The 14,968-nt window shown below is 39.8% G+C and overlaps 1 protein-coding gene across 1 annotated transcript; it reads right to left on the minus strand.

The window, feature by feature from the left end:
* Positions 1 to 2,553: 2,553 nt before the first annotated feature.
* On the minus strand, positions 2,554 to 12,329 carry trarg1a (trafficking regulator of GLUT4 (SLC2A4) 1a). The gene is made up of 3 exons (XM_017490244.3): positions 11,946 to 12,329; positions 6,070 to 6,196; positions 2,554 to 4,374 (listed from the first exon to the last, which is right to left on the minus strand). Exons 1-3 carry the CDS (start codon positions 12,327 to 12,329, stop codon positions 4,367 to 4,369), a joined length of 519 nt encoding a protein of 172 aa, XP_017345733.1. The 3' UTR covers positions 2,554 to 4,366.
* Between the last annotated feature and the right edge of the window lie 2,639 nt (positions 12,330 to 14,968).

The following is a 14,968-nucleotide window of genomic DNA, read 5'->3' on the forward strand; positions in this document are numbered from 1 at the left end:
GGAGGGAGCTCTAAAAGGACATCATATTAAAGTGATTGGTTTGTTCCCTCTCACATGGAAGAGAAAACATGGGCTTACGGCAGCTGCTGGGAAATCCTCTTCACTCTTCTATTATGATGTATAGTTTAAACATTGCTGGAGTTGTACTTGTTTTATCTTGTGTGAGGCTATCCAGCTGCACAGACTGAAGAGATGAGTAGATTACAAGCAGGTGGACTTAACCAGATTATCAATCCTCTTACACACTGTACTGTTCTTACAGCTTTCTCAGCACTGAGATGTTGCTGGAAGATTCCTCAGTTCGAAAAACAAATGACCACCAACAACCAATCAGATCAAAGAGGCGTTTCAACTTTCCAGTCGATCATGTTGCCTTGTGAATTCAGAAAGCTCCTCCTCGTCTATGCTTGCATGTACGCAAGATGGCAGCCGCATTTATCCTGCAGTCGTTTGGAGCATTACTTGTCCATGTCCTCAGAAATTAATGCGATGTGGGAGAATCGTAGCATGAAGGTGCACCTGAAAATTCTGCAGGAATATCAACATGGACCAGAATCTCAAAGTACTGTTTCCAACATGGAATCCATGCCACAAAGAATTGAGGCTGTTTTTAGAGCAAAGGGAGGAGACCCTGCCCAGTATTAGTATAGTGTTGTGTGTATATCAGAGCCATTCGGGTGTTTATTGGAGCAAGAGAATTCTCGTCACTGTAGTCCTCTGACTATCAGTAGAAAACTACATTTTAAACAGGGTTAACTGTACATCTGGACCAAAAAAAAAGTACTGACAAGAACTTGATCATTCTGGTTTAATATTGAGCTGCAGTAAATGCTGCTACTCTGTCAGTTATGTGTAGTTTGTAGTCTGTTTTCATCTTTCATAAAGCCACTGACTGTGCCATTCATTATACTGATGTAGGATCATATGTCTGTTTCTTTATACATATGTTTGTGCTATATTATAATGTTATGCACCATTTCATTTTGAGCCTGCTTTATAAATATCAAATGGTGAGATTGCATTGAAATTTATTCGTGTGTATTCTTAAGTATTATTTTAATGGGTTGAACTCACACTTCTTACTACTTACAATTTCATGAAGACCTTCAAAACGGTTGATGCAATGCTCCAAGATGGGAAGAACCTTAATGGATTCCCACTAAGGGTTAACCCTTAACCATTAAACTGCTCTGAACTTTATCTGATTGGTCAGAAGGTGTTGATTAATTGTCTATAACAGCAGCTCTGAAATTAGTGCTGGCTGGAACTGACTGGAACGATGGGTTTATATTTATGCGCTTGGTTCAATATGTTATTACTTGTATAATAACAGCTCATACATAGGAACGTGCATGGGTGATGTTACACAGATAATCTACACCTAATAATCAAGTAAACATTTATTGTTATTTAGAGAAAAATGTATATTAGTAGATATGGCAAAGATTTCTCATATTGTTCTACGTAAACCCCTATCACAGTGTTTCCCATAGTGCATCCTGGTGTCTTCTCTTCCCCATGTAAGTGACACACACACACACACACACACAGCAGTCCACATGATGTAAAAGAAACCATGTTTCATCAGAGCAGGCCACTTCTTCCATTGCTCCATGATCAGTTCTCATGCTCACATGCTCATTGTAGGCGCTTTTGCCGGTAGACAGGGGTCAGCACGGGCACTCTGACCGATCTACAGCTACACAGCCCCACACGCAGCAAGCTGTGATGCACTGTGTGTTCTGACACCTTTCTATCATAGCCAGCATTAACTTTTTCAGCAATCTGTGCTACAGTAGCTCTTCTGTGGGACCAGACGTGCTAGCTTTCATACAACCCCCCCCCCCCCACCCCCCTCACCGCACATTAATGACCTTGTTGTCGGTTGGACCTTGGACCACTTTTGGTAAGTACTATCCACTGCACACCTGGAACACCCCATAATACCTGCCATTTTGGAGATGCTCTGACCCAGTCATCTAGCCGTCACAATTTGGCTCTTGTCAAAGTTGTTCAGATCCTTACTCTTACACTTGCCCATTTTTCCTGCTTCCAACACGTCAACTTCAAGAACTGATTGTTCACTTGCTGCCTGATGTATCCCACCCCTTGACAGGTGCCATAGTAACGATATAATCAATGTTATTCACTTCACCTGTCAGTGTTTTAATGTTATGGCTGATCAGTATAAATACGAGTACATTAATTTTCACTCCAAGGATCATTTTAACTTGCTGCTTTACCTTTCAATTAAGATTTGACACAATGACCATAATTTTACTTAGGTAATTGTTTTCTGTACGTTTTCCATCCCTGTGTGTGCTATAGTGAGACCTGTACAGATCAGCGCCAGGAGCTTGCACATAAAGTGCAAAATCAGCCTGTAGATGTGCTGTTTTACTGATCTATGCATTATTCACTCCTACAAACAGACTGAAAAATAGTTGTGCATGTGCGGTTGTGATGGCGTAAGCTTTTGTCAGAGAAAAGCATAATAACCTCTGTGTCTACTGTACTGGCAGTATTTATCTACAAAATAAGTAAGCAGACACATTGTAGATCATGCGTGTTAACATTTATTCCACCCATGCAGAAGTACACAATGAACCTATGAAATGAAAAGTCATATCCAAAGAGAATTAAAAAAAAAAAAAATCACAGTTTTAGACACATAGCAGCACTTGTGCATCTCATCAATATTGGCACTGCACTTTAATGTACAGTAAGTACCTGATGTATCAAACTGATATTTCTATACGTGAGCTGTGTTCGTCTAAATGTTCCACAGCTTAAAGCAAAGCTCAGCATTTCTACCTCTTACATAAACACACACACACACACACACACACACACACACACACACACACACACACACACACAGTATGGACAGAAAAGCGGTGGATGAGGTAAAACAGTACACAGAATCCAGTGATTAGTGTTTCTGGGTGGTTTGTAGATGCTAACAGTCTCTACTATTAAAAAATAAGGCAATATATCAAAGAGAAAAATACATAAATTTGTCAATCAACGTGAAGAAAATCATGAATCTGGAGTAAAAATCCTGAAAAGGCTCCGGTAATAAAGTGCTTGGAATGGGGCAGTAAAATATTTAATTCAGAATGAACAGAATGAGAACATTGTTGTTTATTTCATCTATGAAGAAAAAGCCTAATAGCCAAATCTAGGTCTTTAGACAAAGATTTAGATGATGAATTTCCTTTTTTTACGTCACTAGGTTAATTATGCAGAGATGCAGTAAATACTGTCATTTGTGTCATATCAAAGAAACAACTTAATTTGTAAGATGGCGATTTTTTTGAGTGTGTGAGAGAGAATAGTACTGTCTGTCTACAGCATGCCTATATATTTTGATAAGTATATGGATATATAGCATATGTATACAAGTTAGGAGTCCAGAAGAGCTGGACTGGCATTCTGCACTAGTGATTTCAGTGATTGCGGGTAGAGTACAGTTCTGAGGGCTTTGGCACAGAGCACAATGAAGTGGTCCTGCCCTCTTCATGCCTCTAGACATTTGTCCATGCTTCAGCAAGTAGCTCAGATTGGAGAGGGGATTCAACATGCTTTTCAATGCTCAGTTCTCAGACCACTTCCAACAGCAAGGCAAAGAGAATCAGCTCATCTGAGCCAAGATCAGCCCTGGGCATGTAGCATGTGCAATCCACTTTAAATACCCGCAGTCTTTCTAATGGGATGTGATGAAATTTGGCTTTTCACATGCACGTGGTCATCTTAGTAAATCAAAAGCTACAAATTAAATAACGTAAATGAAAAAACAAACTCCTCCCATTCAGAATCGCTTCCATTTTCCTTCGACAGAGTCCATGAGGTCACGTGTCATCCAGCAAAGCTAAGCGTCTCCAGTTTCCCCAAAAGTTAATTTCATCTTGTCATACAAATCTTTACATAAAATATATGTGAAGAGTTATATTGCAAATATATCTGTGCATCTGGATATTTCAGGAGTAATATAAGGTTATGATGCAGCTCGCAGCTCAAAGTCCCCATCTTGATGAAGAGTTCTGCTCTCATCCTTGGCATCATCTTCAGTCAGTTCTCCAGAAGAACAGTATTTTGTGTATGCTAAGCACTCCCTGTTCAATGTTTTTTTTTTTTTTTTTTATCAAGCACACATTAGCTTAAAGCATGCACGTCATTTCTCTGTAAATAGATATTATTTTTTGCTACACTCCTTTTAATTTCTTTTTTTGTTTTATAGATTATTTTATAAGAAAGATCTCATTTTTTAAATTACACAGTAGAGGTTTTTTTTGTGGGTTTTTTTTTTTTTTTTTTTTTTTTTGCTGTAGATGGTTATTTCTCGTCAGCTGGGTGTTCCTGTTCTTTAGCTCACTGTGGGAGAAAGCAGAGACACTCTGAGTCATCTATCACTCAAGTATCCATTCCAAGGAAACATTCATTAAACTTCCACCTGCTATAATCTCTAAATGCGTCTATATAATATTATCAAGCAGTGAGTAGTTACACGTCAGATTTCTGAGTTATGCTCAAATATAAAACCATGAGTGAATTCAGTATTCGATGATACTATACATTTTCTGCAATTTGAGTGTATTTAGGAAGGAAGCAATATTACGTTTTGCTTAGATGTTATTCAAATACTCACCGTTTTGTTTTGTTTTTTGTTGTTTTTTTAGGTTTAATGTTTATTTTATATGCTTATATCATGTGCACCGACAATTGTGCTGTCATTTCTACTTCTACTTGAACACAGTGCTCAAACGTATGCATAGCCTTAGGACCATATAAACACCTGTACCCCTGCTGATTTATGCAATTATCCAGTTACCAAATCATGTGTCGACAGCAAGCACAATGCATAAGCTTGGTAGATACTCGGCAAGATCTGCAGTTATTGTTCACATCAAACATCAGCATAGGGAAAATACTGTATGAGATCTCCATGACTTTGACTATAACATGAATGTTAATGCCAGATGGTCAGAGGCGAATGTCCAGAAGCTGACAGGAAGGCTACGACAACTCAAAGAACCCCTCTTTACAACCGTGGTGAGCAGAAAAGCATCTCAGAAAGCTCAATATGTTGAACCTACATATGCGTGCACATGCTCACTGAAACTGGACAGTAGAAGATGATGTTTTTCCAGTCTTCAACTGTCCACTTTCTGTGAGATTGTGCCCTTTGTAGTCTCAGATTCTTGTCCTTGACTGACAGGAGTGGAACCTGATGTGATCTTCTGCTGTTGTAGCCTATCCATATTAAGGTATGATGTGGTTCCTGAGACGCTTCTGAGACGCTTTTCTGCTCACCATGGTTGTAAAGAGTGATTATTTGAGTTACCATAGCCTTCATGACAGATCTGTTCTTTACCCTGCCTCGCAGTTCTCCTGTAACCTTTCTCATCACCAAGCCATTTCCACCCACAGAATTGCTGCTCCCTGGATGTTTTTTTTGTGGCCATTCTGTGTAAACTCTATAGAATGTTGGGTGTATAAATTCCATGAGATCAACAGTTTATAAAATACAATTTTGGTCTGGCACCAAAAACAATGCCACGTTCAAAGTCACTGAGATCTTCTCCATTAAGATGTTTGATGTGAACATTAACTGAAGCTCTTGACCTGTAACTGCATGATTTTCCTTCTTCAGATCAGGTCTGATCTGAGAGGGTCATCATACAACATCTTTCCAAAATGTTAACAATAATGGTTTGTATTGTTGTGTTTTGTAGATATTTTTCTTAGAAACTTTTGCACTCAACTGTAAATTTTATGCATATACACACAGTGATGTGTATACACACAACCTTTGTGATATATGGTATCACACTACTGTTCTCAAATCCTAATCAATCTTGACTGATTGTTTAAGCAGTTCATGTTTCATTATATATTTTCTATTTGAGTTACTGTTTTCAATTACTGACTGAAATCAACAGTAGAATTATTTAAGTCTGGTTTAGACTTGCTACCCCAGATCACATCTTCCGACAGGCTGACACTTTACTTTCATTGGACCCAAAACAATGACAAATTTGCAAAATAAAGTGCATGAGTGTGTAGTACCTGATACCACAACGTAGACAATAATTGCGACCAGGCCCAGGATGATAGCCACGATGCTGAGTAGGCGAGCCAAGCTACCCAGACGTCTTGCACCATCGATATCCCCCTGCTGTAGGCTGTTTCTGGACTGAATGAAAAAGACAGAAAGATGTTGAAGGCTTCAAAATCTCCCTGAAAAATCTCAGATCTCACAAAGAGCACAAAGTGCTTCCTGTTCAAATATGTATGAGTTGCCATTACAGTAGCAGCCTAACAAAGATCAGAACCTGAACTCTGTATCACACTGCATAAAGATGGATTAAGTTATTTTGACTCGGATTACTTCCCCACTTGGTGTATGGAATCCTATTATGTTTAGGAGCCAGCTTTTTATTCTAGAGAATGAAATAACCACAATGTGTTATTGTAAGTCCTACCACAGCTGTCATCAGTGGCATGGAGACATGCTGAGCTTCCTGAGGACTATGTATTCTCGTTAACAGGGACCCTATGCCACCACTTCCTATTAGCGCTTCAGTGCACTCTGGGAAAAGCCCCTCTAGACTGCATTAAAGCAATCGATACAGAGCAGCGCAGCTGAAAGAAAAAGCCCCTGACAGAGGCACCTCACCCTACAGCACACTCTCCATACATACCATTACTCCTATACTTCTGTTTACATGCTCAGTGATGTGATATAACCTTAAAAATCAGCGGATGCAGAAGAGCAGCAACCGGAAAGACTGGCTTTTACACTGCTGCTGTCCGTGGTGCTGAACACGATTTGGCAAAGTAACGTGAAATGAATGCCTTTTTACTGCGGTTCACTGCTGATCTCAGAAGAAAAATAAATCGTTCACATCCTCTGGTGCATACATCAGGAGTGATCAATTAGATCTGACATCAGGCCAATTTCTCAAGGAATTTGATATCCAGCCACAGAGAACTTGTCGCAGAAACACAGAACTGAATATAGTGTGGTAAATGTAGATCTCTATTTGAAATATTTAATTGAATAAGATTAAAATGTAATCCCAGTGAAAATTACTCTTAGAAATATATTTCATTAAGACAGCAATCTTTTTCAGTATAATAGTTCATAATTTCAGGCTGTTTACATGACTTTTTCATACTTTCCATAATACTGTAATGATGTCACCTGCGCAGTATGAGAGACTAGATCCTGGTGGAGGGACAGTATTTAATGCTTAACCCTTTTTTTCTATTTCATTTGTTTTACAGATTCTACTTCAATTTAATGTAACTGAACAATGTTATGGAGGATTGGGCGCAGAGAATATATTAACATCTATAAGCAGAAAGCATTATCCTTTGAGTTGTAATGAAATATTGTGTATTTGTTTGATCCAAGACCGGCTTTGGATTTAACAATCAGCTAGGCAATTACTAGACAAGCCTTATAATCTTCTATTTGTACTGGACTGTATGCACAACATGGCCACCTATTATACTCCATCTCAGCATTGCAGGTGTGTTTGCTTAGAGCAGGGGTCATTACTGTAGGGGATTGAATTACTACTCTGTCAAACTGCTCCTGAGCAGAGTGAGAACCCAATCACCCCCAACAACCCTGCCCCCCCCCCCCTTCCCAAGCCACCTTGGTGCTTTGAATCAATGGAATTCAAGTTCTTGAAAAACTGTGCATACTAAAATGTCATTTATCTCTCCTTCCTCCCTTCATCCTCTCTGCTTTATAATTACACAGTATCAGGACAGATGGGATAGCTGTACTGTGATGGTGCCGAGCCAAAACTTGTTAATATCTACTAAGGATGTAGTCGATCACATATACATTATTCTGAATGAACAGACGATGTGTTCTAAAAAGATACAAATACAGATAATACGAGATGCACAGGTATGCGTATGAAGTTTGCAGGACAAACAAAGACCTCGTGCTGTATGATGCATTTACAGAATTCTGCCTGATCAGGGTCATGGTGAAATTAAATTAGATTACTAGTGTGTTTATAATTTGGGAAACAGGATGAACTAAATGCATTAGAAAACAAATTAAATCTAAAAAAAAAAAAAAAACAACAACAAAAAAAACCCTCCACAGCTCTATATGAGACAAATTATGTACTCTAGCTGAGGTTGAGAAAATGTCAGAGCCAAAATTCACAGACCATGCTGGAATTTCTGCCTCTGGAATTTCCCATAAACTTCTGGTTTAGGCCACGCCCACTTCAGGTTTAAATCTGAATATACAGATGGTCTGCACTTATATAGCACTTTTTTAACCTTAGCGATTCTACAAAATGCTTTACACTGGTTCTCATTCACCCATTCACACACACACTCACACACCAATTGTAGCAGAGCTGCCATGCAAGGTTCCGTGTCTTGCCCAAGGACACTTCGGCATGTGGAGTCATGTGGGCTGGGTATTGAACCCTACGATTAGTAGATGCAAATATTTGGAGCACCAAACAGATACAGATACAGTTAGTGTCATTGTGTTACACCACTACTATCTATACGCTGTTAAACCAGACATCTTAAAGGGTTCTTCGTTTGTTCCTGTAGAAGAGAACCCTTAATAGGTCTATGTAGAGCCCTGCAAAAGAAGGTGTTCCCATTCACAAAAGGTTCCTAATAAAACCTATTTAGAAAGCTAGGACTGTTAACCATATATTTTGCTTCTAAGAGTGTAACAAACTTTTTTAAATTAGGCTTTGGACATTTACCAAGTTTTGCATAATTATGTGAGCAGTGAGAAGCTGTGCAGGAATCTAATGAGTATATAGATTAATAATGTGTTTTCTCTGCAAGCAAGAGGATCAGGATTACCTCCCACAGTGTGACAAATGGATATTTTTATTCCAGCTGTATTTTCCTTGTGGATTTTAAATTCTTTGGCATTACTGCAGAGCAAGCATTTATGCATGGTATTTGATGCACTTGACAACACCGTAAACCCTTCCCCCACGATACTGCCCAGTGTAATCTGTTATGTTGAAGGAGTACACTCTTACAAGCTTCAGCCATTAATAATGGCAGGAACAGCCCCGTTAAAGGTCAGAAGCAAAAGTGACAACCAAGTAATGTCAGCAATGGAAGAGCTACTCGCACTGTGGTTCAATCAACCACTGACTCAGCTCTCTTACTGTACATAAAGCGTCTGCGGTCAGTATGTGAGCAGGTGCACTAGAAACACGATCTCACTGACACTGAGCATCTATAAAGTGATTGTTCACATAGTAGTGTAAAAACTCAAAATGTGCAGCTTGGATAAATTGCTCGATAGGCATTATCATTTTCCTTAGCTTTTGTTTGTTTGCAGCTGCTGAGCTTGTGCTTAAAGAGTCATCCGTTGCTGGAAAGGTTCCTGTTCTACTGATCAGGTCATACTAAGAGGAGGAATAAAACAAAAGGGAAACATCAACTGAAATGCGTGGACTTTGTTGCAACTCCGAGAGCCATAACTGCCCAGCATACAGTCTTGTAGCTCTGGCCCTCCCTTTATTTCAAGCATTGCTTAGTCTAATAAATGGACTTAGTAATGGGATCCTTCCTGCATCCATGAGCTGCAACTTGCAAGTACATCTTACTGATCTCTGTAACCAACCATATTTTCTGCCTTCTAATTCATCTCAAGAGTCTTTGATAATGCACTAGAAAGAAACACCTTGACAATGCGCTATCTGTTCTCTCCCTCTCTTTCTCTCCCATACTGTCTTCTATACCTAATAAGCTGTGTAAAGGACCTCTGCTAGCATCTAACAGGTGTGAAAGTTGTTTCTGTGTGTGACCTCTGCCTAACAACTGCAATTTCCCGTCTCTCCTACTATTGCTCTTGTTTCATCTGGAACTCCCCCTTCTGATGGAGTAGAAATGAAAGCCAAGCCCATTTGAATCCAGTCGTCTGGTGAACAAGCTCAGACTGCTTGGATGTCTGTGGTTGGTGCATAAGGTATGTTTGCAACACAATGTCAGCAACCGTTACAAACAATACAAGTAATCATTGTGCTGTCAGAACACTCTTCAGTTTGCCCCTCAAGTGAAGCTCTTCAATGTCCTATGTAAAACCCTACAATGGAGTGTTCCAAGTAGATTTCTATCTGGAAGCTAAAGATAAATTCCTTGAAGAACCGTTTTTAAGACTGTACAATATTTCCCTGTGTGGAAGTGTGGAAAAGTCCTAAAAAATCATTCTCCTGTACCCTTATGATGTCTCCATTTTCCCCACACTGCGTTAGTGAAAAATCGAGCAGATTCTAACTTTACTACTTTGCAGGAATTGGAGTTACTGCGTGTACATGATCCTGCTGAAACAGCAGTTCAAAACAATCTGTCTTTGCATTTCTCTAGAGACAACTCTCCATTTTCCCTGTAGAGACAAAATGATAGGCACAAGGACAGCACTAACACATTGGCTAAAGACCAATGTGAAAGTCTGGAGTATGCAGGGAAACCTAAGAAATAACTCTCTTACACCCCACTTTTTAATTCTACTTTATTCTACTCCACACAGAAATATTGTAGATCAGGCCACACTCTTGGACTGCTCTACATAGAATTCCTCAAGGGTTTTTGAATAGTTAAGAGGTTTTACATGCACCTCGACTCTGCCTGTCTGTCACTGGTGTAAGCTTGTCTTGTTACTGTTACCATCCCTAGAAACGTGGAATCAATATTTCAACTCCAGATGGTTCACTGGCTATCTATGGCTGGGAGTCCTCAAAAACAAGAAAGAGAGATATCGATATTGGATATTTCACATATCCAATTTCTGATATGCAGATATCCAATTTCCCTCCTCTCCAAGTGTTTTTTTCAGAAGTGTTTCCCCACGAATAGCTATTTCTGATACACTAACATCAGGGGAAGACCATTTGGTTCAACATCTCTTATGAGAGAGTGGAGTGATTTCTCTCAATACTGCACACACACACACACACACACACACACACACCAGTCAGCCCAATGCATGGAGCCGCACCCAGCACTACCATCCTGCCTCTAGCACTAAATGAGAGGCTATTATGAGTTATGATTCCCTGTTGGAGACTGCAAGAATAAATGATTACAGTGGGAAAGACATTATCTTGGCACATTTTGGATATTTGATATAAGCAGCCAGGGCTTGCTGGTGGCCAGTGCATGATTTTTTCTACCTATAAAACTGGCTTATGTTACTGATTTCCATCTTTGATTTTTATTTATTTTATTTATTTTTTTTTTTACAGATGATTCAGGCAAGAAACAGGGGAAAATACTAGGTAAAACATAGGGGAAATATGTTAGGTTTCAGACTATACAATGTTGGACTTTATGATTATTAAAGTATTCCTATAGAACTGAGTAAGAGATCAAATCTAACAAATGTGTCCATCCTAAAATACATGAGACTATTGTGATAGTCAGTCTGGTTTAGGTTTGGGCCATGAATGCGAAAGAACAATTTTCTCTCAGTGCCAAGCCTTAGCTCAGTGTGAAGCGTGGCTTTAAATCACTTTTGTTTTTTGGGTTTTTTTTTTTTTTTTTTTTTTTTTTTTGTGCATTTAGCTGTGCAAATGCTCTGGGCACATCAATATGAACTGAAGACTCACAGATATAGAGACACATATCAGGGCTGGATTAATATAAGGGGTCTCTACAGTGTAAGAGTAAATTGAACAGAGCATGTCTTATTTTAACATTTTAGCATTACACGCTCAGAGAAAAAGGACTAAACTTTAGCTACCATTGCTTATGTGTGAAGTGGGACCATCAAGAGCACACTGTACCTTTGTACCATTAGTATGTATCTTTTACCTGGAAAGGTGATGAATAGATTTAAAGCTTTATTCTAAAAGCTAATTATATTAACTAGGAAATACTGGGAAAGCCGAGCAAATGTGCAGAATGTAACTTTTCCATTATTTCCTTACCATAATGGAATACACGAGCGCTACGATGCTGACGGGCCACACGGGACAGAAGCAGGACAGGATGACCAGCAGCAGGTAGTCTTTGGGCTTGGGCTGCTCCTGCACCGCGTTGCCGGTGGATGAGGTGCGGCTCAGACTTGGTCTGGAGGAAGACAGAGGTGCCGAGGCGAGCTGCACCACCGAACTGGATCTCTGTGGTCCCCCATGGCCATTCTGCTCGCTCTCGGGTCCTTTCTCTACGTCCACAGTGAGAGTGCCCGAGGTGGACATGCTGAGCCCGTTTCCTGCCCCGCCTTCACGCAGCAGCTTCTCCGTTTCCTGCTGCGCCCTGCCGCTTTCAGCCAGACCCGACTTCTCAAACTCACTGTCGGTGTTTATGGCCATGCTTCACCTCCGAAAGTCAGTTTACACTGAGGAGAAAAAAAAAAAAAAAAAAAAAACCACCCGTTTTGTAGAAACACCGGTGTAGAAATGAAATAATGCGGCAGCGCTAAACTTCCATCGTTTGCAGTTCAGTTACGCACTGGTCTAGTTCCCAATAAGACGTGTTTACAACAGACCCTACTGATGAAGAGCACTTTCAGCATCCACTAGACGCTCGGAGGACCAGTCACATCCGGAGAACTGCAGGCTGTCAGTGTGCTCCCATTCACATCTGCTCGTTTCCTCTTCCCCGGACACTTCAGATCAGCGCTTCCACTCAATCCTCCCTTCTCACAAAAGCAGTCAGTCCAAAGCGATTCCGAGGAATAGAAGAAGTCATTCACCAAAGCGCACCATCATCACTTTTCTTCTTTGCGCAAGATTAAAGGTGTTTGAGATTACCAAAATTAACCACGTTTCTATGCGCACAAACGGTGAAAGAGAGAGAGAGAGAGAGAGAGAGAGAGAGAGAGTGTGTGAGAGAGAGAGAGCGTGTGTGTGAGAGAGAGTGTGTGTGTGTGAGAGTGAGAGAGAATGATGGAGAGAGTGTGAGAGAGTGAGAGAGAGTGTGTGTGTGTGTGAGAGAGTGTGTGTGTGTGTGAGAGAGAGAGAGAAAGTGAGTGTGATAGAGAAAAAGAGAGAGAGAGTGTGTGTGTGTGTGTGTGTGATAGAGAGAGAGAGAGAGAGAGAGAGAGAGAGAGAGAGAGAGCGCAGTAGCTGCGTGTCGTGCCGCGGGATTTTTGGCTTTGTTGTATTTAAAGCTGCTGTTGCGTTAAAGCTGCTGATGAGGACTGCTCGAGCTTTACTTCACTTCACTGCACACTACTCACTACAGGACAGTGCACTGTTCTTCCCATCAGCCCCCGCGCTGCTGCGCCCGGACTCTCCCCATAGACAGAGGTGTAGAGAGGCACTCCCTATCGCTCACACCATTTTCCACAGTTCAGTCCAGCGGAAATAGGTATTGGACAGTCTCAAATCAATTTTTGTACATAAAAGTTTCAGATTCTAAAATCAATAACCTGCAGCTTTTGCCAACAAATCAATATCATGTTAAAAAAAAAAAATCAGCGATAGTCTACAAATCCAGCATGATTCCAAAAATGCCCACAGGAGTAAGAGAATGAATCATTGTTACTGCTGTTTAATTATACATGGCGTGCTTTTTCTGTAAATGCTGTTGAATGCATTTATGTAAATCTTGCTTTTGTAGAGCCTGACTACTGTTTTGCATTCAGATGTATAAAGTTAAATGCATCATTAATGTTTGTAATGTTTGGATGGAGAGAGGAGTGTGAAATTCTTTTCATTATTCTTTAAGGTGTAATGACAATAAAGTTGAATTGAATTAAATGAATACAGTTAAAGCCCATGCCAACGTGTGAAACTCCACACAGACAGTAACCTAACCTTAAGATCAAACCCAGGACCTAGGAGCTATGTACACTGCTCAGCCATAACATTAAAACCAACTGACATTGTGTTGGTCTTTGTGTAGGTCCTTGTACTGCCAAAACAGCTCTGACCCATCAAGGCATGGACTCCACAAGACCTCTGAAGGTGTGCTGTGGGTGAGTAGTGGGTGTGGGACATGGAGGGGACAGTTATAAGATGGAGTAGACAACACAAGACAGTAGATATGACTGGAATATGGTACTTATCAAAGCGATGGGTTGAGGGGGTATGGGAGGAAAGTGTGTAATATTTGAAATGTCAGTTGAGTTAATTAATATGTATAACACCGACTTTGGATTCTGTGAACGTTGTATGCGTGTATGTTTTGTTTATTTACCTGTGTTTGTGAGCATCCTGTTTGAGGCTTTGATTATGTAGTTGGTCTGTAGAAGCTGTATTGTTGGCTATTGCAAGGTGATTCCCTGGTGTACGGAGGTGATCAGTGGTATCCGAACAAAGTTACATTTGAAAGTTTCTTTTTTTGATTGAGGCAGAGCGTTTTTGCAGTGTTAAGTAGTCGATTATTAGGTTTTTCAAATGTGTGATATTAATATTGCTCTTTGATTTCCAATTTGTTAGTGTGTGTGTATATATATTCGATTATTAGGTTTTTCAAATGTGTGATATTAATATTGCTCTTTGATTTCCAATTTGTTAGTGTGTGTGTATATATATATATATATATTAGCGATGGTTAGTGCTGTACGAAGGACTGTTGTGTTTTCCTTTGATTTCGTTTTAATTTATTTATTTACTTTCATATGATTCATTTTCATGTGATTCATTTTCATATGATTCATTCTCATGTGATTCATTTACCTTTTCTCTTCTCTCCTCCATTCCCTTTCCCAAATATTTCATTGAGAAGAAGGAACCCCCACGGCTCATCATGGCCACTCAATAACTGTCGCTGGTTATATAAACATTATAAAACCCAAGAACAGGTACAAAAATTTAAGTGGGAAGTGTCTGTAACTCCATAAAGTTATACAATAAAGGGATGCCATTTATAAAATAATAAATAAATAAATAAATAAATAAATAAATAAATACATTCATCTAAGTTAGGAGCGTATACAATACCTGTCTTTGCATTAGAGTACCAGCAAATATAATATATCTACCGTTCGCATCAGCGATAGCGT

This window comes from Ictalurus punctatus, chromosome 17 (assembly GCF_001660625.3).
Source record: "Ictalurus punctatus breed USDA103 chromosome 17, Coco_2.0, whole genome shotgun sequence".
NCBI lineage: Eukaryota > Metazoa > Chordata > Actinopteri > Siluriformes > Ictaluridae > Ictalurus > Ictalurus punctatus.